At 39.4% G+C, this 24,532-nt stretch overlaps 2 protein-coding genes across 3 annotated transcripts in view; one reads left to right on the top strand and one right to left on the bottom strand.

Annotated features, from left to right (window-relative positions):
- CDYL (chromodomain Y like) overlaps positions 1–24,532 on the top strand; it is a 104,635-nt gene that overhangs the window by 77,556 nt on the left and 2,547 nt on the right. The window contains exons 3-7 of one of the 2 annotated variants that reach the window (XM_081014853.1): positions 1,980–2,024; positions 9,303–9,556; positions 11,534–11,706; positions 13,011–13,221; positions 22,141–22,284. In XM_081014853.1, coding sequence (XP_080870979.1) covers positions 1,980–2,024; positions 9,303–9,556; positions 11,534–11,706; positions 13,011–13,221; positions 22,141–22,284 — 827 coding nt within the window. The remainder of the gene's footprint in view (positions 1–1,979; positions 2,025–9,302; positions 9,557–11,533; positions 11,707–13,010; positions 13,222–22,140; positions 22,285–24,532) is intronic. The other variant, XM_081014854.1, reaches the window with a different exon arrangement.
- Positions 17,693–24,532, bottom strand: part of RPP40 (ribonuclease P/MRP subunit p40) — a 39,080-nt gene continuing 32,240 nt past the window's right edge. The window contains exons 11-14 of the transcript XR_013988924.1: positions 23,310–23,448; positions 21,732–21,809; positions 18,406–18,441; positions 17,693–18,065 (exon numbers count right to left, since the gene is read on the bottom strand). The gene's annotated coding sequence lies outside the window, so the exon portion shown is untranslated. The remainder of the gene's footprint in view (positions 18,066–18,405; positions 18,442–21,731; positions 21,810–23,309; positions 23,449–24,532) is intronic.

Here is a 24,532-nt window from a genome sequence, read left to right as displayed (position 1 = left end):
TCTGTATTATGCTAGTAAATAGCAACTGTCTTTCTAGGATCTAGACAATCCTTTATTCTTTAGTTGCGAACTGAACAAAAGAGGAGAAAGCAAAATAGTGGCCTCGTCTGTCTTTCCACCCAAACTTTTAGCTTGTAATAATGCACCTTCAAGCCTCACCTCAGCAGTGTGCTATTAAGCATTCTTTTGCTGAAAGTGGCATCAGTGAGACCAAGCTGTTTATCATCATGCATAATACTCTGAGAAAAGAGAATGTACAATTTGCTGCTAAGATCTCTTTGTCTCAGCCCTTTTGCTGCAATCCTGTGCTCACTTTCTTGGGTGTAAGCCGCATTGAACTCAGCTGGACTTGCACCTGAATAAAATGCAGAGGCAGATTTTAGCCATGGCTAAGTTATGGGGTGGGGGGTCTGTAGAAGACTTCGTGGCTGCTCAGTTTTGAACCATTTTTTAAAAATTGGTTCAGCCCAAGTTTTCAAAAAACACACCCTAAGAATAAGGCATAAAAAACATGCTGGGGTGTGTATTTTGATGTTTCTTGTCTCTCACTCACCGTTCTTGGGTCAAAGGGCATGAATATCTTCCTGACTTAACTTGAAATGTGTTACCGTGTTTTTATATGGAAGATATAAGATTGCAATACTTTTTGTCTCGATCAGTGGGTTTTGTTGCGGTTTGTTCTTTTTACAGTAATAGCAGTCCTCAAGGGCAATTAAAGGCATGAACTACCATATTTTTCGCTCTATAACACGCACCCGACCATAACACGCACATAGTTTTTAGAGGAGGAAAATCCGTAGGCATGCCACCCGTAGGCATTCCCTCCATAACACGCACAGACATTTCCCCTTACTTTTTAGGAGGAAAAAGTGTTATGGTGCAAAAAATACGGTAGTCAAACCCAGGCATATGTGGAGGTGTCTCATATGCCGCAATAAGGTGCTGTTATTTTTCCTCTGCCTCAGCAGCAGTGTGAGTGCACAGGTGTACATACATGCAGGCAGTGCATGATGGCACCATTGCAGGGAGAGAGGGGGTCCACCTGCGTTTTCATATTCCTACCCGGTCTGCCCTCATTCCCGCTGGAATTTACAGTGACAGAGCTGTTTGAGGCTCAGATAAGAACTACTTCACACATTATGACTTTGTAAGACAGCTGGAGCTTCCCATTTTATACATGCATTCATCACGGGTGCTGGTGAACCATAGTCTTTCCTCTAGGGCATCGTTCGAAATTCGCCAGGAGCATTTTGCACCTGACTATCACTTGCAACCAGTGCTATTTTTCTTTAAAAAAAATGTTTAGGGGTACTCTCATTTTCCTACCAATATTGAAGTACTGCCCCTCAATGAGGCCAGACTTAGATTCATGAAATGTTTAGGGGTATGCGTACCCCCCGCGTAACCCCCAGAAAAAAGCACTGTTTGCAACCAAGTGGAGGTGCCCAGGCGCCAGGATATCACCTGACATCTCCACCATCTGGAGGTGCGTGCCTCAGGATCCTTGGATCTTGGCTGTTTTCTCATGCTAGCAACACACCCTGTAGAGTTAATTCCATTCACATTTTATCAGGAAAAAAATTGGGAACCAAAAAGTCGTATTGGAAAAAAAGACTTTCGAGCCAAGTGGCCCCCAAAAAGGCATTCTGTTTTGGCGACACTAACCCTGGTTTAAGGAGCCATTTGGTGCCTAGCTTATATATCTGAGTTTCTAACACTGCTCTAAGGAAATGATACCCATATAGGAGAACAGTAATTGGTGTGTGATGGTCAATGTATTGGGGGAGCTCATTTGCTACAGCATTCCAGTTTTTATCCTGTTCTGCAAAATGATACTCCATTTCTTCCTCATGTTTTTGTGCCTTAATTCCCCCTCCTCTTAATATCACTGGAAATATTGTTTTTTTAAAGCATCTGTAGCAATGTATATTTCAGAGGATTTGCTTTGCATTTCTAATACCCTTCTTTATCTGTTTTAGCATCTCCCTGTATTCTTCCCAGTGTTCTTTACTTCCTATTTTCTTGTAAGTATAGCGTATTCTTTCCCCCCCTCCCCTTGTTTCCTATTGACCTGTTTAAACACTTGGAGTTGTTTTGAACCTGCTCCTGACTTTTTGAAGAAAATATTTTAATTGCCATGTAAATCTAGCCTGGCATATATCTTTTTTTCTGACAGGAATTACCAGTGTTTGTTTGAGATTGTTATGTGTAATATGTTTTTCACATCCACAGTTATCACAAATCGTACAGTGCTCCTCCAGTAGTAATTAAAATTGATTTCCACATGACATTGTAGCTGCTCTAGTGTATTGTTCTGTTCCTAATTTATTTATTCTGTTTTTGTTCAGTAGTTGAAATCTCCTGTATACAGGTGGGTCCATGGCATGTATCAGGAAGCACATTATTTCTTCTTTTTATTTGTCTGTTTCACCTAACTCATTCATAATATCTGCATCATACATACCACACCTAAAATCCATTTCAGTTAAAAGTGGACTGAGACATGTATACAATACCAATATGTGTGCATTACTTAATCCCTTCATTTTACTACTGAAGTTAAGAGTATCCAGTCATCTTAGCTTCTTGATTTCAGTACTGATTTTTAAAAAATTCATTCATCAGGAGCCTCAAAACATCTGGAGGGCTGAGGTTGAGGCTTCCTCAACCTCAGCCCTCCAGATGTCTTGACACTGCAATTCCCATCATCCTTGACCACTGGTCCTGCTAGCTAGGGATCATGGGAGTTGTAGGCCAAAAACATCTGGAGGGCCGAGGTTGAGGAAGCCTGCTCTATTGTTACAAATGCATAGGTGCCATCTTCTAGTTTTATGCTGTTGTAGACTCTAGCCTGTGAATAGTTTATGTTCCCATTCAAGGCTGATGTGATAGTTCAGGTTTTTCCCTAAACACTGGCTATAAGGGAGTAGTCCGGATAGTGTATCTGAATATATTTTCAGGTGCATATGTGGTTATAAAATAATGTCATGATAACATTTTTCCACTTAGTGCTCAAATAATTTGCCATCAGGGTGTTAAAAAAAAGTATTGTGGGAGATCAAGGGCCTATTCAAATACAGTGGTATCTCCTTTGCATCTTTAACGTGTTGAGTGTGGCAGAATCAACTATGAACAGCAGCTCCTTAAAACCTGACATTGTGGTGAAAGGATGACACATTTTCCCTGTTAAACCATTTACTATACCACGTCAGTTACACTTCATTCCTGCAGTCGGGAACCATTCATGGAAATTTCCCGGTGTGCATTAGTGCAGGAAAGTCTACTTGAAAATCTTGATGTGTTTTTTTTTCCAAGGGATGTCTGGTGTCTTTTTAAAAGGTGTCTGGGCCATTTTTCAAACTTAATATTTAGATGCTTAAACCATAATCCACCTCTCTCTGCTCCTTTCAGGAAGATGCTACTAAAAAAATGGGTCTTTAGAGCGGAAACATGACCCTGAAAAACTATAGGAACTTCATAGAATCATAGAGTTGGAAGAGACCACAAGGGCCATCGAGTCCAACCCCCTGCCAAGCAGGAAACACCATCAGAGCACTCCTGACATATGGTTGTCAAGCCTCTGCTTCCTTCACATATGCAAGAAGTACCTGTGATTTTTTTCAGGGACATGTTTCCTTTCTTAAGACCCAAGTGTTCATTTTATGAATAACATATTTCTGAAACAGTAGTAAATGCCAAAAGTTTTCATTGACGGATGCATATATCCTAAGCAACCTGCTCCTGCACTCAGAGAGAAAATTGTGGTTGGACATTATAGAACATGTAGCCATCATACAATTCACCTAAAAGCTGTTCAGGTCTTGCCAAATCTGCCTCCAGGCAAATTACCAAGCTGCAGTTTGACACGTAGCAGCTCATTCAAGACAAGTGGCTGAGTGGCAAATACCTGTCCACCCACATACCTACCTACTCACTGGTGGAACTTACCTTAGCTGCAAGCGAAAGTTGCCATAATATAGCATCATGCTTTTAGGGATGGATCCAGTGATGTCCTTGAATATGTGGGAAATGCCCTTTGTCTATAAAAGGGTGCTCTATACATTTTGCTAGTGTTGTACCAGATAAGTGAAACTATATCCAAATGTGTTGTTCTGCTTCCACAGACTCTAGCAGTAGCAGAATCATGATTCATTATTTCTTTATACAATTTATATACCACGAAATGGCAACAGTCTTTAAGCAGTGCACAAAAAATAAAATAATGTATAAAAATTTGTTTAAAACTGTAAAATCAGACTTCTAGGCCCTCCTTTTTATATAGCTCGTTTATTTGCAGAACGGCACTATTTTCCTTCTGCTTGTGGTTCTCTGGGGCACTTTCTGCCCTTAAGTAGAGAACCCTAAAAACAAGCACATTTATGCTAGCAAGTTGGAAAACAGAACACTACTATGGTGATTGCTTGTCTCGGTTGCCTGTTGTTGTAGGAGGGGAAGTTTTTTTGAGAATGATAGAAGAGGGCAAGCAGATCAGGTAGTAGGCTAAACACTGACTGATGATGATATGGCTGTCATACTGAAATAGATTGTGTGCAAGCTACATTCCTTGTTTGTGCCTTGTGGCCATGTTTTGACATAATGCTAATCCATGGTTTTGTACTATAAGAACAAACAGCCTCCTTCCACGTTTGCATGTTTCCCACCACACGAACACACGTACACAGCAGGGTGGAGGCGTTCAAAAGAATTTGCTTTTAGTTAATCACAATTCATTGTTTTGTCCAAACCAGTAACTGTGATTAATACTTACTGTGGCTAGTTTAAACAAGCCAGCTTCATAAATCACAGATTGAAGCTGGCTTGTTTTGAAACTAACCATAGTTAGTATTAAACCACAATTCCTAGTTCAGATGAAACGGCAAAAGCATCCAAACTATTCCAGCTTTCCGGTGAATTTCGTTGAGGAAGAGGTTAGTTCACATGGTGTCATTTTCCAAGCAGCAAAACCACTTTGGACTGATAGACACACAAGTCTATTAGTCCTGTTACAAGAAACCTTTTCTGTTGTCCAAAAACACAGGAAAAATATTGACTCTGGGGCAGATTGCTCAGAGCTGCTAGAATGAATTGGCTCTCCATAGGATATCATAGTCTCTTTGGCAGAGCCATGAGTGAACAACCTAACTACATTGCTTATAACTTACATGCATATATTTAGGGGCAGGGAACGGTTTGAGTGTGTGTGTGTTATATAATGTCAGGTTCTTGATCTAACATATTTTAATCCAAGGCTTCACTTACCCAAACCCCAAATGGACCAATTGGATTGCACCAATTTTGTTTCTAGCCTACCTGATTAATTTTTACAGCTTTCATCTCTCCGTTGCACAATAGCAACACCTGAATGGTATTTTTTTTAAATACCTGTTTAATGTGGATTAACACCTTCATCTTCATACTCTTAAATATTTGTTGAGAACATTGTAGTGAGCGGATGAAGTCTTACTTTTTAGGCATTTGTACAAACTATACAATGCAGGTTTTCTTGCACCTCTTCCTGAGTATCTTCCTGTAGGAGAAAAGGGTAGCAACTGTTGGTCAACTACTACTCTTGGGATGGAGTTTGTTTTTATTTCTCAAACGGAATTATGAATGAAGGGGGAGGGGGACTTAACAGGAATTCCCACTATTAATGTTTTCAGATAGGATTTGCAAACAGTAGAAGAAATACGGAAAATTTGACATGGCATTTGTACCAGGCCCGTGCAAACATGCACACTCGCAGAGAGGAGATTCCTAGTCTTTTTTTTTTACTCCTGTACTGCCCTGAGCTAAGCCAAAGTTTGGTTTAGTCAGTGTATTATCTGAATCCAAGTTCGTGGTTAAGCTCGCTCTTCACTGGCTGTGAGCTTTATCAGAAATGGCACAATTTATAGCCCTCTTCAGACGTTACAAGCTAGACAATCATAAACAAATTCTCTAGCAGCTGCTTCCCACCCCCATCCCATTATTGTCATTATTGTCACCTTCCAACTCATGGAACACAAACTTCTGCACTGGGGAGCCTGTTACATCCATGGAGGCTCCCAGAATATTTGCTAACTTTGTTTTCCCCAGATTCTAAATACTCACAGTTATGAAACACTTCTGCTACATAGATTTGCCTTTTGTGAATTGGATGTCAAGTAGGATGGTGACGGGATGGAATTAGCACACACATCCCAACTGCTTCCCACCCTTCCCAAAAGAGTGTTTTAGGTTAGCCTTATTCGTAACGGCTGAAGAAGTCTTTTACCAAAGCGGGAATCGTAGAGAAAACAGATAAATGCCTTTAATGTCCTTGAAGGAACACATGAGCTCAAGTGCGAATGATTGGGCTAAGAGCATTCAGTGTTAATAAAATGTAGTGTAAAATGGAGGGAAATGATAAATGCAAATTAGAAACTGCAGAATTATAATTTAATGAAAAATCAGTATAAAATTTGCATATATTATGTTATAGTTTCAGAATTACATTCTGGCGAAGCTGTGGGATGTTTTGACACACACATCTTGTTGAAGAATTTTAGAAATACAATTAAACATACTGTATACACTTGCAATATTATTGGACAATCAAGTATTAACGTTTCCCCTCAAAAGATAATAGGTGTGAGCATAAAAAAGTATATTAGATTTTAACAGACTAATCCTAATCATGTTTATTTGCTTAAGCAAATCTTACTGGAGTCATTGGGACTTGCTTCCTAGTGGATATGCTTCAGTTTGCAGCCTTAGATGCAAGAAAGTGAGTCATAATGCTTTTCTCATCTGGAAGATTTTCATGATCTGTCATTAGATCATGGCAAGTATCTTTTCTGGCATCCATAAGCAGTTGGCTAAGGCATAAGTAGTTCTTTGCTTGAAATTATTGTTGGGGCAAAGAAAAAAACCCTTCCATGACCTCTAGTATCTTTTCTTACTTTGTGAAATTAAAACCGGCAACTTTACTTCACTGCTAACTAGCATTGAAGAAAAATAGGAGGACTCTTTTCTGCCTACTGTACATAACCAAGAATACAAACACTTTTTGGACCCCCATCTATAAAGCAATTAACATTCGCAGATGAGTTTGTTTCTCTGTAATACCACCTTGGCACCCTCTTACCTATTTAAATAGTTCCACACAAATGTAATAAAGCTGGAACCAGCTAAGTATAGGCATTGCTGCCTTATTGGTCCCAGATAATGAAGAATGCAAAGTAGGTGAGGTAAAAACCTTTATTAAAGCAATTCCTCCTAATGCAAAGGTACAAGATATTCTGGCATAGAATAGCTCTGCAGCAATTGAAACCTTCGTGTAATTTCAGATTTTCTGTCCACCCCACCCTCTTAACTGCAATAAGGGTTTCTTGTCTTCCTGTGTTGAGGTTCCTGTAGAATTTGGATGTTTGAATGTTGCAGCATAAGTAGTGATCATTTACTTTTAGATAGCTATAATGGAATTCATAGCATTGTTGGAACATACGCAGCTCCATTCGGTAAGGATCTAAAGGCACAGTGAATGTAAATGAGTCAAGTGATGCGATAAAATCTGGTTGTCTGATATAGTACCACTGTACTATATTGTCTACCCTTCTGCACCTCAAAATTAGCTAGGGCATTCTGTTACTCCCAGTAAAAATGTGCTATAATAATGTTTCACTTTGTAATAATTATTTAGTAAAATAGTAGTAGATAAATTTTCACACTTTGTTCACCGCATCTGCTGCCTTTCTGGTAAAAAATAAAAATAAAAATAAAAGTACAAACTTGCTATTCACAGCAGTATAATCACTAGAGTTGTCCTCTCTGCTTTATTGTAGCATAGTACCCAATGTAGTACTAGATAGGGGCAAGAAATGCCACTGAAGGCAAAAATTTTAAAAAGCAAAAAAAAAAAAAAAAAAAAAAAAAAGCTGAGTTGGTGGTCACAGTTGCCAGAATTTTAAAGGGGGGCTCACAGCAGTTCTTTTTCAGTTGCACTGTGTGAACCTGCTCTCACAACCAGTCTGACAAATGAGGACCCCAGCCTGCTTGTCTTGCCCACCCCAGCCCCCAGCCCCACTAGGACTTGTTAGTGTCTCTACCTCCAACTGGAAAACGTTGACCCAGGTGCCCTGCAGCCGAGTGTTGAGACAGGAGAAGTTGTGTTACTTCTATTAAGGGCATTTGACTGCAGGGTGCTTGGTTAACTGTTAAATGATGCGGGGGAAGAGGCAACACTAACAGGCTTCAACCAGTTTTCATTTTGCTGTCTTTCTGCTCAGCTGCTGATTACAGTGGTACCTCGGGTTACAAACTTCGCTAACCCGGAAGTAGTTGCTCCGGGTTGCAAACTTTGCCCCAGGATGAGAACGGAAATCTTGCGGTGGCAGCGGGAAGCCCCATTAGCGCAAATGTGTCTCAGGTTAAGAACGGTTTCGAGTTAAGAACGGACCTCCGGAATGAATTAAGTTTGTAACCCGAGGTACCACTGTAGTTGTGAAGGTGGGCTCATAGCGTGACTGAAGAATGTACACTGAGACTTCCTTTTATTCTGTGTCCGGTCCAAAAAAGCTATCCGAATTAAGGATAAGTATGCTGTATCCAGAACCCTGGAAGCGGTTACATGGGAAGGCCGAGTTATTGTGTTAAGCTTTCAAGAAATTAAGTTGAGAAGAAACTTATTTCAAACAAGCACAAAAAATGAAATTATTCATTGAAAAAATATCATCTAACACAAAACCTATTGGGGTACTTTGGACCTCATGATGTTAACAGAATGGAAAGCAAAACCACAAAATGTTGGACTCTTACCGTAAATAATAGGAGGGGTCCATGTATGTCTCCCTGAGCCATGAAATATGAAAGGGTGCAAAGTTGCAAGGCAGCTTTCAATCTTAAGTGCATTTCAGTTGCACATGAATGAAAATTTCATTTAAATTTAGCTTGTTTGGAGGCATGCAATGGAGAAGGATACATGGTTATCTAGTTATAGACATGAATGTGCTAAATGTGTTACACATCTGCTTCTTTTTCATACTTCATTGTAAATAAAACTAGAGCAATGATGATTTGTCTTTTGATATCTAATCCCTCCCTGCCCCTCATGGGTTCAACATTTTATATATATTTTCCCTACCATGTACTCCTACGCAATTTCCTGCAGTTGTATTTCAGACACCGTTGCCTTTCCAGGTTTTCATTATGGCATCCAAATTTCTGCTTTCGCTGTGGTTGCTTTAGGATTTTGCCATTTGCATATTTTCCATGGGTAAGCCATTTAGGTAAGCTAAACTAACAATGCCAATGTCAAACCATACCTCTGTTGAAACTTTTCACAGGTACATCTACCTTTATAGAAGCGTTGTCCACAAACGGTACCAACATACAAGCATCAGTAACGGGAGTGACAGCCAGCAAACGAAGATTTATCGATGAAAGGAGGGACCAGCCTTTTGATAAAAGGCTACGCTTCAGTGTGAGGCAAACAGAAAGTGCTTACCGGTACAGAGACATTGTTGTCAGAAAACAGGATGGCTTCACACACATTTTGCTATCAACAAAATCATCAGAGAACAATTCATTAAATCCAGAGGTTAGAGTCATTTGTTGTTGTTGTTTTTTATAAAAAGCACTCTGTTTCAAAGATAATTTACAGTGATTTGGAAACAAAACAGACAGATCTCTCTCTCCCCCGCCCAGTTTGGAATCTAAATCTAAAGGTTGGATTTAGCGGAAGTGTGAGAGAGTGAGAGACCAGCGTAGCAAGGGATGAATGTGAATAAATGCAGTAATGCAAATATTTGGCAGTATCAATATGCTACTGTGGTTCAACAGCTCCTTCTTAAGTTATAGATGCAAATAAAGATTATGACTTTCAAATAACACAACTCACCTGGGAGTAAGCCCCATTTAATTCAGTATGACTTACTTCTGAGTAGACATGTTTAGGATTCCCCTGTTAGTAAATGAAATGTAACTTCTTTAAGAAATGAAAACGGGAGGATGGGGTGGGATGAAACTGAACTGGGCAGCTGGCTCTGTAATTGTTGAAAAACCGGGGTCCACAGTAGCTCTGATAGCGCAGAAAGGTTAAGCTTGGATACAGTTGGGAAATGACAATCAATAAATTAAATGAAAGTTTTTGTGGAGAATAGATTCTGAGGAGCGGTTTGAATGAGAAGAAAGAGAGGTGGCTCCCTGTCCATTTTCAGAGTGCACATCCTAGGCACGCAGGCATCAAAGCAAACTTAATGAGTGGAGTTGTTTAAGAGAACCAAAGGCTTTGGGGTACTTGAGTGTGCTGGAGTTAGATGAACAGTAGCTATGGTCAGGGATGTCATGGGAAATATGGACCCACAGAGGCCTAGTTAATACCTGCTGGTAAACCATAGCTTAGCACCACATGAACAAGCTAGAGCATGGGTAAGCAAACTAAGGCCCGGGAGCTGGATCCAGCCCAGTCGCCTTCTAAATCCGGCCCGCAGACTGTCCTGGAATCAGCGTGTTTTTACATGAGTAGAATGTGTGCTTTTATTTAAAATGCATCTCTGGGTTCTTTGTGGGGCATAGGAATTCATTCATTTTTATTTTTATTTTTCAAAATATAGTCTGGCCCCCCACACGGTCTGGCTCCCTGCTGAAAAAGTTTGCTGGCCCCTGAGCTAGAACAAGTCTGGGCAAAGCCTTGGGCTCCTGCACTCTGTCGTCATCCTCCCTTCCTCTCACGTAGCCAGGATGAGGATTTTGCCAGTGTTTAGTTTCACTTTGGTAGAAGCTCGACACGTCCTTGCACCAGAGACCATGTGCTACCACGAACGGTGGCCAGATCCAACACAAGCCAAATTCAAACCATGGGTTGTGAAGCTGGCTCATTTAATTAAAATGATCTGTGATAAGCCTTGATCGCTGGTTCGTGTGCAAGAATCAAAGATCTGCTGGGAGTGAAATGCAAGCAATGGCAAAATACGCCAGATGAGGAAATGCATTGTGTGTGAACTCAAGGCTGATTCTGGTTTGTGCACATAATAGCACTGTAGTATGGTTTAGCATTGCATACTTTTGTAGCCAAAGTAGAGCAATTCTCTGTTTCAGTATTGCCAACTACTGTGTTAATTTTCAAAATGAAAAATTAATGCAGTTAAACATTAGCCTTAATGGAGTAGAATTAATGTAACACAGGTGCCAGTTGGAACTTTAAATTATATTGCGATTCTGTTTTTGTTTCTTGCCATTTCTTGTTTTGAATTTCCTCAATTTTTACCTATTTTTAAGCTACTATGTTTGCTGAAGACTTGCAATTTCTGGTTCTGATCTTAAGATAGTCAATGTTATTCTTAAAAAAATAAATAAATCCCGGTTTGTATTTGTAGTGCGTTACATTGTTGTTGTCTCCTTTAATTAATGTGGAAAGGAGAACTTTGTAATGAACTTTGTCCTAAATTTAGATTTTGCTGAACTGGTTGCATATGCCACCTGCTGTTCAGATCACAGAAATACTATGTGAATGCAAAATCTTAAGTTGCAATATTCTGCATCCTGTTTTCATACGTTTAATGTGTCTTACTTGCAGGTAATGAAAGAAGTCCAAAGTGCACTGAACACAGCAGCCGCTGATGACAGCAAGCTTGTACTCCTCAGTGCCGTTGGCAGTGTTTTCTGCTGTGGCCTTGACTTCATTTATTTTATTCGACGCTTAACAGATGATAGAAAAAGGGAAAGTACTAAGATGGCAGATGCTATTAGGTTTGTGAAACTGTTTTTCCCATCGTGCATATCTGATTATGAGCTTAAAACATGCCACATATTTAAATGCTAGAGTGTGATATCAAAGGTACTGTACCTACTCACAACTGGTGTTTCCCCCCACTCCCAGTAGCCATCAAACTCATAATAAATCAGACTGTCTATATGAACACATCATAAGGATGTTTACTTTCGATTTGTATATCTTCAAAGCGGTATTGTATGTTCAGAAGGATCGTGTTAGAATGATAGAACTCCCAGCTTTCCTTTAAAATCTCCTCCCAACCTTATTATTATAGGAAGCAATATTCCCAGTAGACAAGTTATATGTGTTGAATGCTTGGAAACTTCAAGTTGCATTGAAACATGTCTGGCTGCACCATCCGCTCCCACACATTGTTTCTCTAAATAATTTTTTGGGTGGCTATTTTTCATCTTCCATGGTCCACATAAATAGCACCAAACTATGATTTGTTGCTGTGAAAACATGGTCATGTGCTCTCCCTGCCTTTCCTCTTTACTTCTCTCAGGGATCAAACCATTTCTGGGGTTTTTTTTTGGGGGGGGGGGAGGTTCATATGAAAAGCCATGGTTTGTTAACAAAACAGGGTATCAAAGCAGAATTCTTCATAACTAAAACTCAAAATATTCTGTAAGCCCACAATTTACACACATTTTTTTTTATCGATTTATTTATTAGATTGATATACTGCCCTTCATCATAAGATCTCAGGGTGGTTCACAGAATTTAATTTGTGCACATTCACCTTTATGAACACAGCAATAAAAAAAAAATTAAAAAGGGGCCAGAAAAAACACATATTCTCTGCATGTTTTCATTTAATCTTATTTGAAAAATTCTTCATTGTTTTCTGTCCTGACTTTTTCTAAAGTAAACCCGCAACTTAGGCAGGTGTTATGTTCCGCGGATCATGCCTAAAGCCCAAATGGCATATATAATCAAAACCCATTGGATTCAGTGGTAGGAGGAATTGCCAATGTCATTTTTATCAGAGCCTTCCCCTAATGACAATTAATTGCTTAATTCCTAGTTGGGAATTTGTACTGAAGGGCAATTGGCTTATTCCAAGTGTTGAATCTTCTAAAAGAAAACGCCTTCTAATTTAGATTATTGGTTATAATCTGGACACTGTATCTTCCTCACCTGATCCTTTCAATCACCTTCCACTTTTGCCCTACCTAGGTTAATAATTGACTGCTATCACAGCAGCTTTGGTATGGAGGTGGCTACAGCATTTTGTTACTAAAATAGGTATTCTAATTTGATATTTATTTCATTTCAGGAATTTTGTAAATACTTTCATTCAGTTTAAGAAGCCCATCATCGTAGCTGTAAATGGCCCGGCCATTGGACTTGGAGCATCTATATTACCTCTGTGTGATGTGGTTTGGGCTAATGAGAAGGCTTGGTTTCAGACTCCGTATACGACGTTTGGGCAAAGCCCTGATGGATGTTCATCCCTTACATTCCCAAGAATAATGGGCCTGGCATCTGTAAGTAATCTGTAAAAGAAGTATGTACTGTATTTAATATTATTTCTAGCTTTGGTGCTCCCATTTGCGTCTTGCATATCCAACATTACCTAAGCGTAACTCTAGTCTCACAATGACATGGCTTGCATGCAACAGTTAAGCTAATGCTTCGTGCAAACCGAGAAAGAAGATTGTGGCTGCTTTGGTCCTCCTCTCCTGCGGTGCTGTGAGATTAGCCATGATTTGGCATAACATGACACGTGAACCCAGGCTCACAGTTTGTCTCACTCCAGACAAACTGTGATGTGTAGCTAAGTTTGCTCTTGGTTTACAGCTTGTGGTTTGGAGGAGCAAAACTGCAAGCTTGGGTTCACACTCATAGTCATCCTGCAAGTCTCACTGCTAGAAGTCTGGAAGAGGGACAAAGCAACCACAATCTTTTCTCCAGGAGCTCACATATGCATATTTGCACTACGCCATGGTTTAGCTTAGCATTATGTGAGAACTAAGCCCACAGTTTATTTAAGCAGAGCACTAAAAAGGAAAGGTTTCACTGTCTTGCCTTATATATATTCCTCGAAATTAGTACACTTGAGCCAGTGCTCCTAAGGTCATTGCGTCTGCATTGAGGCTGTGTGCAATAACAGTACATTCCTTCTTCAAAAACAAAACAAAAAACCATGCAGCATTTCAGCTGCTCCAATGCTAGGAAACCATTTTCTACAGTTCTGATATGTAAAACCTGAGTGCTTTCAGTTTGTTTTAGAATTTTGGCAGCGGCTAACAGTCTTTCAGTGTGCAAATATCTTTGGCTCTTGATCATTCATTGTCTGTTTGCTAACAGTGGCTGCAGTCCAGCATGCATTTTAGTGTGCTTAAATAGCAATGGTCCCAGCAGGACTTAAATTTTTTTGCCTGTTCTCCAGATTACTCCAGAATACAGCTCGCAAGTTTATAAAACTATAGTGTCCAGTCCGGGTCAAAATAAGAGTGGTTTTGGTGTTGCATTTCTGAATCGCTTTCTGTTCTACATATTTTAATGATGCGTAAGGTAATATTTATAGGGAAACACATGCTCTTGACAGTATACGTGTCTTCACACCACATTCATACCTTTCAGGCATGCATTGTGCAATGTGAGAGTGACATTGCATTCACATCTATAATTTTGTATCACAAGAAATGAACCTAATACTGAATTAACTGTTTTAAGTCTGAGTAAACCAGATAACTTTCCTTAGTAAAGAATAACTTTATGTTGTTTCCCCCCTATGTAAGTTTGAAAGTGGCCTAAAAATGGCAATTCCTTCCTTCCTTGTATTGTTTTTACTTGGCTATGGTACTTCAATTTCTGCCAAAAATATAATCCTCACTGAGTAATACTTAAATTATAATTATAATTTCTTTGCTAAATGTTGGTATGCTTTTAAAGTATGTTAAGAAGAGTATCAGACATTCAGGAGAAATGTTGGCAAGTTGCCTTTAAAGGAATGTAGTATGCCATCTGGTAAATAAAAGGATTTTTAACATTTTTAAAAAATAAATAAATGATTAAACACATATAATATACTTTTAAATAAACTTAAGAGTTTAGAAGACAAAGACAAATTTACAGTAAAATTATCTGTAATACTGTTGACCACAGATCATTCTCGTACAAATCATATTATTATTATATGGAGGCATAATGCCCACTTTGAATTTCAGATTCCTGTCTGGGACTAGTGCTGGGACCACATGCTCCCACTTTGTCTCCTCTACCTGCTAGCTACCATATTTCAATCCCCTTCTGTCTAAACTATTGGCTTGTGTTATATCTGAAAAAGCATTAGTGGCTAAATGTCAGTTTGCTAATCAGGAGCAAACCAACATGAAACTGTTTTTCAAGATTCTGGTTCGTAATGCCAGCATGCAAAGGAAAAAAGTCCTATGGGGTGTTGCACACATCGTGGCCATAATATTAAGTTATCACCAAATCCTATTCAGTATTAGGCTATCACCAAATTTAATAGACATTCCTGTTATCCAGGCATAGGCAACCTCGGCCCTCCAGATGTTTTGGGACTACAACTCCCATCATCCCTAGCTAATAGGACCAGTGGTCAGGGATGATGGGAGTTGTAGTCCCAAAACATCTGGAGGACCGAGATTACCTATGCCTGCTGTTAGCGTTGTGGAAATGTCAATTATGTCCCACTGCATCTAATCAATCAATCATTGTCTTCCATTTCTTCTTCTGGACAACTTTTTCAGACTCATGACACGCTTGTCACCCCTTCTGGCAGCATGTGACCTGTAGAATCGTAGAGTTGGAAGGGACCATGAGGGTCATCTAGTCCAATCCCCTGCAATGCAGGAATTTTTGCCCATCGTAGGGCTTTGAAACCACAATAAAAGTCTCATGCTTTACCGACTGAGTTATCCCAAGGCAACGATATCCTTAGGCCTATTGAATGGCAGGGTGCAGTAACCTAGGTGTTGGGTTTATGAATATAGAAGCATAGAGCCACTTTTATTTATTTTACTATATAGATCCATATTTCAATCTCCTCCCCCTTCCCTCCCCCCCCCCTCTCTCCTCTTAAGGTGATGGCTTATTTCTTTCTTTTTAAGACAACTAACTGGTGATGTTGCTATTGACAACCGAGTTTGGGGTCCTGACCTACTAGTTGAAGGCCTGTGCCTTAGTTTATGGGTGTGCCTTTAACTCTTTGGCCTTACCTTTAGCTGGAAGGACCATTGCAACTTTGAAAGGGAAACATGGCCCTGTAAAATCCTCTAAAGATAAAAAACGGTTTGTTCTTTGAAGTGTTCATAAAATTGAATAGGTGACTAAGTTGTTGTGCTTTGTAATAAAGCTGGTTCCGTGATCCCAGGCCTCCATTTCAAAATAGCCTTACAATTGTAGGGTATTTAACCAGAAACATCTTGGCCTGTAAGTATCTATCAGTAATGTCCTGGCAAGTGAAACAGAATTAGGTAGCACTTGAGCACCATTAAGCAAATAGCAGCCATGTGCCAGTTAGAAGTAACTTGCACCTTGTCCAAGCTTTTAAATCTTTCCACATTTAAAGCTGCTTGAAGGGAAATTATTTGCATGAAATGTTTCCTATTGAGTCAAACATATATATATTCCGAGGTGCAGTACTTCCACCGTATACCTGCCCAGGAGAAACATTCAGTACTCTGTAATTTAGCAGAGCAGCCTGGAGGAATACCCATATTACATAATTCAGACTTAACTAGGTCAGACCCAAAGGTTCCAATTCTCTAAAGGAGTCATTCCAGCGGAAGAGAACCTTTGGATCCAACCCACTGCAATTAATGTTAAGTCTGGATACGTTCCTTAATGGTTCTGTTTCTGCAAGTAATGCTGAGATTGACTCTTCTGGACTAGACAAATAGCAGAAAAGCTTCTTATGCTAAATTCTCTGTCCTTTTGATTAACAGCCTTGAAAGTAATGGGTTCTTTTCTTACTACTACAGTCATTGGCCATATTTATAGCAAACAGTAATGGGAAGAGTGGATACCCCTGACATATGCCCATGTACAATAGAAAACTTTCAGAGTAGAAGCCATCAGCCCTCAGATTCAAATAAGTGATCCAGTTTCTATGTCATAAAGAGATGCGAGATCAAAACTAAATATAATTAACAAGGGCTTCGGAAATGTAAAAAATTCTCATACTGATTAATCAAACGTTTTTTATGTATTTAGCTGTGTTGATTTTCTTTGTCTGAAATATAATTTATGTATGTTAGCTTGTTTGTTAATAGCTTAATTTGGTCAGGATGAATGTATACTTTCATTAAGGAGTATGTATCAGGATGGAAGTAAAAGAATGTACACATCCTGCAAATACAATACATGCAGCGTTCAAAATTTGCCAGGTGCATTTTGTACCTGGTCATCGGCCACTTGCAACCAAGTGGAGATACCCAGGTGCCAGGATGGCACCTGATGTCTCTACTATCTGGAGGTGCATGCCTGGGGATCCTTGGATCCTGACGGTTTTCACATACTAACAACACATCCTGTTGAATTCTCTCTCTGATATTTTATCTGCACAATCAGAACAAATTTCAGGAACCAAAAGTTATATTAAAAAATATGACTTTTGAGGCATCTGGCCCCAAAACAGCAACTAGGCATTCCGTTTTGGCAACTGTAACCCTGATTTAAGGAGACATTTGGTGCCTAGCTTATATTAATCACAGCCTGGAGTCTTGGTAGTTGTGCCTCCCCCCAAAGCTTTCGTAGACCTTAACTTCCAGTGTCATAGAGAGTTTAAACCGTTATTGATACTCCCCTTGTCTAGAGATTCAAATGTATATATAATTTACAAAATTCTACAAGTTTTTGAATCACTTTAGCTAGATCACTTCCCCCTATATCTATGAAATTTAATGAATTAGTGATAGATCATTTTAGTGATGAATAGGACATGAGGGAATGCCTTCAAGATATTAATGTGGGATATATTTATTAGTCAGGCAGCCCTTGTTTAAAAGTCCTTGGAGAATGAATACAGGATCTTGAAAAACTTACTAAATTGGAGAAAAAGTATAAGCAACGCCATAGATGCCATGCAATAGAATTAGTATTCAGGAAGAAACTTGCCTGCTCAGGTTCTAATAAGAAAGAATAGACTCTGGATTATCTGATTCATTGTGAATGGAAAAGTGGAGCGAATTGTTTGTTGGAATATGGATATTGTCAGGTACAATATGGTCTCCATTTGTAGACAAATGGTCTCCATTTGTAGACATTACTTTATTGCTTATCCCAACATGCTTGTAATTTTATCCAGGAATGATCAGATTCACCCAGTTGGTACCATTTCCACATTATTAGATAAAGAAGTCTTAGTACAGTGGTGCCTCGCAAGACGAAATTAATCCGTTCCGCGAGTCTCTTCGTCTAGCGGTTTTCCCGTCTTGCGAAGCAACCCTATTAGCGGATTAGCGCTATTAGCGGTTTAGCAGCTATTAAAGGTTTAGCGGCTTAGTGGCTAAAAGGCTATTAGCGGATTAGCGGATTAGAAAAAGGGGGGGAAAGCGAAAAAAATCTCAAGATTCGCAAGACATTTTCATCTTGCGAAGCAAGCCCATAGGGAAATTCGTCCTGCGAAGCGCATCGAAAAACGGAAAACCCTTTCGTCTAGCGGGTTTTTCGTCTTGCGAGGCATTCGTCTTGCGGGGCACCACTGTATAAAAATAATAAAGCTTTGTGTATTATTTCTGGAATAAATAAAAATATATTCAGTCTTTGCATACATACATCAATCAGTCATTTTATTTGTATTGCCAAAGTTTACACCATGCTCAAGGCAGCTTACAACATATGGAAAATTATGTAACTCCAAACATAACAAAAGTAGTCATAAACAGTAGACAAAACATCAAAAAGTACACAACCAAACTAAACAATATAAGAGCCACATAAAGGCACAAAAAATTAACAGCAACGACCTCCCGCCCAAACAATACCCGACCCAAGGATTCTGTTCAGCAGCCTCAGCTTTTGTAGCTGTCAGGGCCCCACCCTCCCAGGCCAGGTGGGAAAAGTCTAGCAAGGCAGGGAACAAGTCTTCAAATACTCAGAGCCAAGATGCATGATTGTAAAGGGCAAAATAATCCGTTGGCTGGGCATTGCTTCTCATTGATAGACCTACAGTGCGGTCTTCACAGATATTTCAGACTTGCTTGAGCTAGGAATAGACGATAATAAAAATGCCAATGTAGTCGTTTCTCCCCTCCCCAGGATAGACAGAAATAAGCAGCACTGAAATATTTGTCATGGGATTTGGCTTCCCAGGAAGGCTAAACTACACATTACATGGCAGATCTGTGATCAGATTTCCCATTGTCAAAAAGGAACAGTATCATTTGTAATGATAAATGACATTTAATTGGTCTTGAATACCATTGTAAACACATGTGGCTGAACCGTTCATTTTTGTTGAAGTAACGTTTGCTTAAATTTAGTCTTCCTCTCTGCAAGCTCCTGCTGATAAAACTCTCATAGGTTTAGAAATGCATTTAATTACACAGGGTAAAATTGATGACATTTGAATAGAGTTTCTGTCTAATCAGTTGGCATCTTTAAAAGTTGACAGCTCAGTTTTTGCTCATATTTTCTCATGCACTGAAATGCTTATATCTGCATTCTGGCATGTTCAGATAACATAATAATAGGAAAACCTCTGATATCTAATCACAGCTTCTTGTTTGAAGCCTGGTGTTTTCATACACCCTTCCCCCTGCCTTTTTACATTTTCTTTCTTGAGATGTATAGGAATTGTTAAAGCTGCTGCTTCTCCTTTCCCCCCCTTTTTTATTTTTTTTAAAAAAAGGAATTTCCAAACCTCCTGTGATTTTACAGCTGTAATCACATTTCCATAGATGCTCATGCAGAACATTCTTTGGGCGTGTAAATACCTCCTTTGGATAGTAATGGTCCTGTCAAGATTTGGATGTTAGTGACATCAGTGGAACTATTGCAGTTTAGCAAGCTTGTAAACTGAGCTGAATGGCATATGTAAATAGTAGCACTGATTTGATTTTGTGATAACGCTGGTGACATTTTGGGTGTCCTTTGTTGTGAGAAGTCCTTTGTGTGGCTATCTCGTTACAGTCTCTGTATTAATTATTCAAATTTCTTCAACCCTCCAAAGAGTAAAAAAAAATGCTTTGATTTCAGGAAGTTGCAACAATGCTAGTTGAGTTTTGGACTCCTGGGTGAGGGTCTTCATCATGCTTTGAGTTTATGAATGTGTACATGCATTTTGGAATTTTGCACGGCTTGTTTATATGATTCACAGCTTCCCCTTTCAACTTGTATAACACACTTTAAAAAAAAAGCTTTACATTTCCTGGCATCAGGGATCTTTAACACATTAAAAAATCATATATAAACATCTTTTTTATGGTATATTTGATAGTGACTGTGCGGTTGGATATTAGATAACACATTTTGGTGAGACTATGGCTACAAATCAAAGGTTTGTGGGCTTTCTTGTGCAACACTAGCACTGTTTCACCCCACAGCCATGAGAGAGGATCTTATATTCTTGAGCCTTAGCTTGCACATTTGTAAACTTGGGGACGCCCATTTGCATGTCTGTGAGTCATTTTGTGATATGGCTCAAAGCCACTCCATTATTTAACCAAGTATTAGTCATGCTAAAATATGTTCAGTCTGTCGGCTCTTTTCATGCATCATGTTTAGTTCACAAATTAATTTGAATTCACTATCCATATTTCAGTTTTCACAATATCTGAAATTTTTATCACAGTTTAAATCCATTCAAGCCATTATTTTAAAGTCTGAAAAGCTAGTGTGTCCAAATTAAAATACATCTATAATATTTGCATGGTAACTTGTATAACAATTGGCATCCCCAGTATTTTATGTAAGAAGTAGCAGCTCAGTTGCATTGGAACCAGGGTTGCCACCCCTTCCCTTTAAAAGGGGAACAGTACCATTTTGGCAGTACAGAGCCCCCTGTCCTGTTTGGCCCCCAATTTGTCCCATTTCTGAAGTCATAAAAATAAAAATTGGCATTTGTGTCCTCACCCAAACTTGCTTGTGTTGCGTGCAATCAAACATGGCTTTCACTGAAAAAAACAGTATGCCATAATCTGATGCACAAAGAAGTTTGATACTCAAATGTATGCAAGTGGGTGTTTGGCTGAAACTTAAATGGGCAGCGGACTGTGATAGCACTGGATCATTTAAGCCAAAGTCCTGCTAGCTGAAATGATTTCAAGTGGAAATTGTTCTCAATTTTACCTGTACGAACTAGACTACTTTCCAGATTAAACAAGAACAACAGAAATCAAAGTGCCTATTTTTACAAACTTTTGTTTCAAAGTTTGTGATCTGCCTATAATAATGCTTTGTCTCAGTCTAAAAAAAGAAGAGATGCTCTCATTGAATGGAGCGAGCTCTGTTTCAGGAACAAGTTAGGTATTTATTTATTTATTTGGATGATTTATGCACTACTTGTCCCCATAGTCTCTTATTATAAATGGATATGTCACAATGCAGTATGTGTTTACCTTACTTTGGCACCAACAACTTTACCTACAAGATCCATTGATGTGAGGAATTTGGGTGTGCAATTCTCATCGGCATCCAATATGAAAATATACCAAATTTTCATAATTAAAGATGAATAATACTGTCTAGATTCAAGCCAATTAAAAATGTGAAACTCATTGTATTTGCAGGATCTTTCAAGTATGTAATATATTTACAGGATAAAAAAAGTTTTTAAGAGCATTATTTATTTATTAAGCAAATTTTTGGCATCATCATTTAGTATCTGCTGCTTATGCAGAGTTTCTGTTTATCCCACCATGCCATTTGCTTTCATGCTTCTCTAGTGCTACAGGCTTTAATTGGCTGGTCAATCAACTAAGCCAGTCTGAATCAGTGAAGGTTGTAATTAAGGGCATACTTGCTTGTTTTGATCGTTTATTCAACAATGATGAGGACAGCGAAGAAAATATATTTTAAAAAATACCTTTCTAAGAATGTTTGGGATTTTTCTTTCTTTCTTTAATGGTTGTTTCCCAATTCCTTCATTATCTGATGCAAAGATCTATACTGAGATTTTAGCAGAGTGCACATTTTAAAAGCAATTCAGTTGAGAGACCTAAATTGTATGCCATGCCAAACCCCTTGCACTGTAACTGTGTCACTTCTAGACAGGGCCTTGCACGCTAGCACCAAATATTTATTAGTGGTAGATTTAGTCTTTGATTTTGTTTCAGTCCATGGAAAAGGAAAAACAAAACAAGAAGAAATAGTCCAGGCCAGTAAATTGTTCCAACCTGTAGAGGCATTTCTAGAAACAGCAAGGTTTGTATTCAAAATGTTTTGATAACCTCATCATATTTCATGTTACAAAAAAACATTGCTATTTTCCTCAGGCGAATGAAATGTTATTCAGTGGAAGGAAGCTGACTGCACAAGAAGCATGTGCCAAGGGACTGGTGTCGCAAGTTTTTTGGCCAGGAACATTCACACAAGAAGTCATGGTTCGAATTAAGGAACTTGTCACATGTAATTCAGTTGTAAGTTTCTTTTACCTTATTTCACTTAAGGCTGAATAAGTGATTTGTAGTTATTATAGTGGCTAAGGAACACTTCGCATAGTGAATTTTCTCAGTGTTTGAGCAGGGCTGAGCCCTCCTAAGCCCTGAATACGCCCCAAAACATGGGGAAGCCAATTGGGTTGTGTGATAACAACAACAACAACATTATAAATAACAAACTTTTATTTATATCCCGCCCTCCCCAGCCGAAGTTAGGCTCAGGGCAGCTAACATCAGATATATAACATGGGTATAAAATCAAACAATAATTAAATTAAATTTAAAAATATGCAGGTAGAAGCAATTTCCGTAATTATGCCAGCATTTTCCCCAGTGGCCATGAATGCAAGAATAGCTGTTGTATCTGCATAAAGTCATGCCCAACTACATCATGGAACAGCTTGTTTGGAGGGGGGAGTGAGTGTGAACTGATCCCGTGAACATTTAACTATCCTAATGTCCACCTGAAAGCTGTCCACACTTGTAATACAGCTTTTAAATAAGCTCTTTCACATGTTGTGGGAATTTTTATATAAATCTGGAAAGTGAAGTTCGGCAGCTTTATAAAGTTAGTCTTACATTTTAGAGTAAGGATCACAGTTGTACTGAGGTAGCTAGCCAAAAATATCTTGTTCTAAACTGTAGATAGAAAGAGCTCCTTTTAACTGCTTTGATATTTGAACAGAGTGTCCAAAGTGGTGTTTTGTTTCTGTTTATATTTGCTTGGATAAGACAGACCAAAAATAACCAACCCCCCACCACCCTGCCATCACAACAAAGAAATATTTAGGGTTAAATCTACAGGGTTCCACCCTGCATAAGTCCTACTTACATAATAAAAAATAGTATTCAATGCAACCCTCTTGGCTACGCTATGCATAGGTTGAGCTTCTTATTAATGAACCAGAGTCAGAGATGCAACAAACATTATTTGGTTTTTTTCTGCGTTACATAATCATTACTGAAAATACTATTTTTCTGTCATAATTCTTAAACTCACACACCTGGGTTCCAGCACAGTTAAGGCATTTGGGGAGCAATTGTATGCACAGGAAGCCTGCATAAAGCAAGCTGGTGTAAGTTGTCAGCATAGAGTTACACCAGATCCAAATCCTGTTCAGCAGTGAGGCAGCTGCTGCTGTTCTGCGGAAGGAAAACAAGCCAAGTTGCTAGGTCACAATAATAATAAATAATAATAATAATAATAATAATAATAATAATAAATAATTTATTATTTATACCCTGCCCATCTGGCTGGGTTTCCCCAGCCACTCTGGGTGGCTTCCAACAAAATATTAAAATACAATAGTCCATCAAACTTTTAAAGCTTCCCTAAACAGGGCTGCCTTCAGATGTCTGAAGCCTACTTCTTAACCCTCTGGTTGCACTCCTTTTGAAGAGGCTTGCATTCAGCTTAGCTGGCTGGGCCAGGATAAGCAAGCTATGCCAGCTTATCTTCAGCTCAGCTGGCGTAGACGACCTTACCATCAGCTTTGAGGTGTTTCCCTTCATCCATCTGACAGGTGCTCATGACTTGCTCATTTCTACTCTCCATGTGGCAGACAAAGAGAGCAATGGCCTATTTAACTTGGAGGAAGAATTACATCTTTCTAGTTACCAAATATTATGATTGTGCGTAATGTCCCTGATTGTGCAGTGAACTGTAAACACATTTAGTTGAGCCTGCTCACAGTTCCCCTTCAGACCCTCCTGATCAGGTTGGGAAAGCTGAGGTGGAGGAGGCTGGGCTGTCCTTGGATAAAGGTAAAGGGACCCCTGACCATTAGGTCCAGTCGTGGCTGACTCTGGGGTGTGGCGCTCATCTCGCTTTACTGGCCGAAGGAGCCGCCGTTTGTCCGCAGACAGCTTCCGGGTCATGTGGCCAGCATGACTAAGCTGCTTCTGGTGAACCAGCGAAGCGCAATGAAATGCTGTTTACCTTCCCACCAGAGCGGTACCTATTTATCTACTTGCACTTTGACGTGCTTTCGAACTGCTAGGTTGGCAGGAGCAGGGACCGAGCAACGGGAGCTCACCCCGTCGCGGGGATTCAAACCACCGATCTTCTGATCGGCAAGTCCTAGGCTCAGTGGTTTAACCCACAGCGCCACCCTGGATAAAGCTTAGGGACTCCTCAAGTCTCTCTCTGTCCATGTTAGCCAGCCATTTCCCAACATTCCATCCCTCTCAAGCATGGCTGAGAAACAGAAAGCAGATCAGGTAAATG

Source organism: Podarcis pityusensis (assembly GCF_964106645.2).
Source record: "Podarcis pityusensis genome assembly, chromosome: 7".
Taxonomy (NCBI): Eukaryota; Metazoa; Chordata; class Lepidosauria; order Squamata; family Lacertidae; genus Podarcis; species Podarcis pityusensis.
The sequence above is the reverse complement of the archived record's forward strand: the minus strand, read 5'-3'. Positions and strand labels throughout refer to the sequence as shown.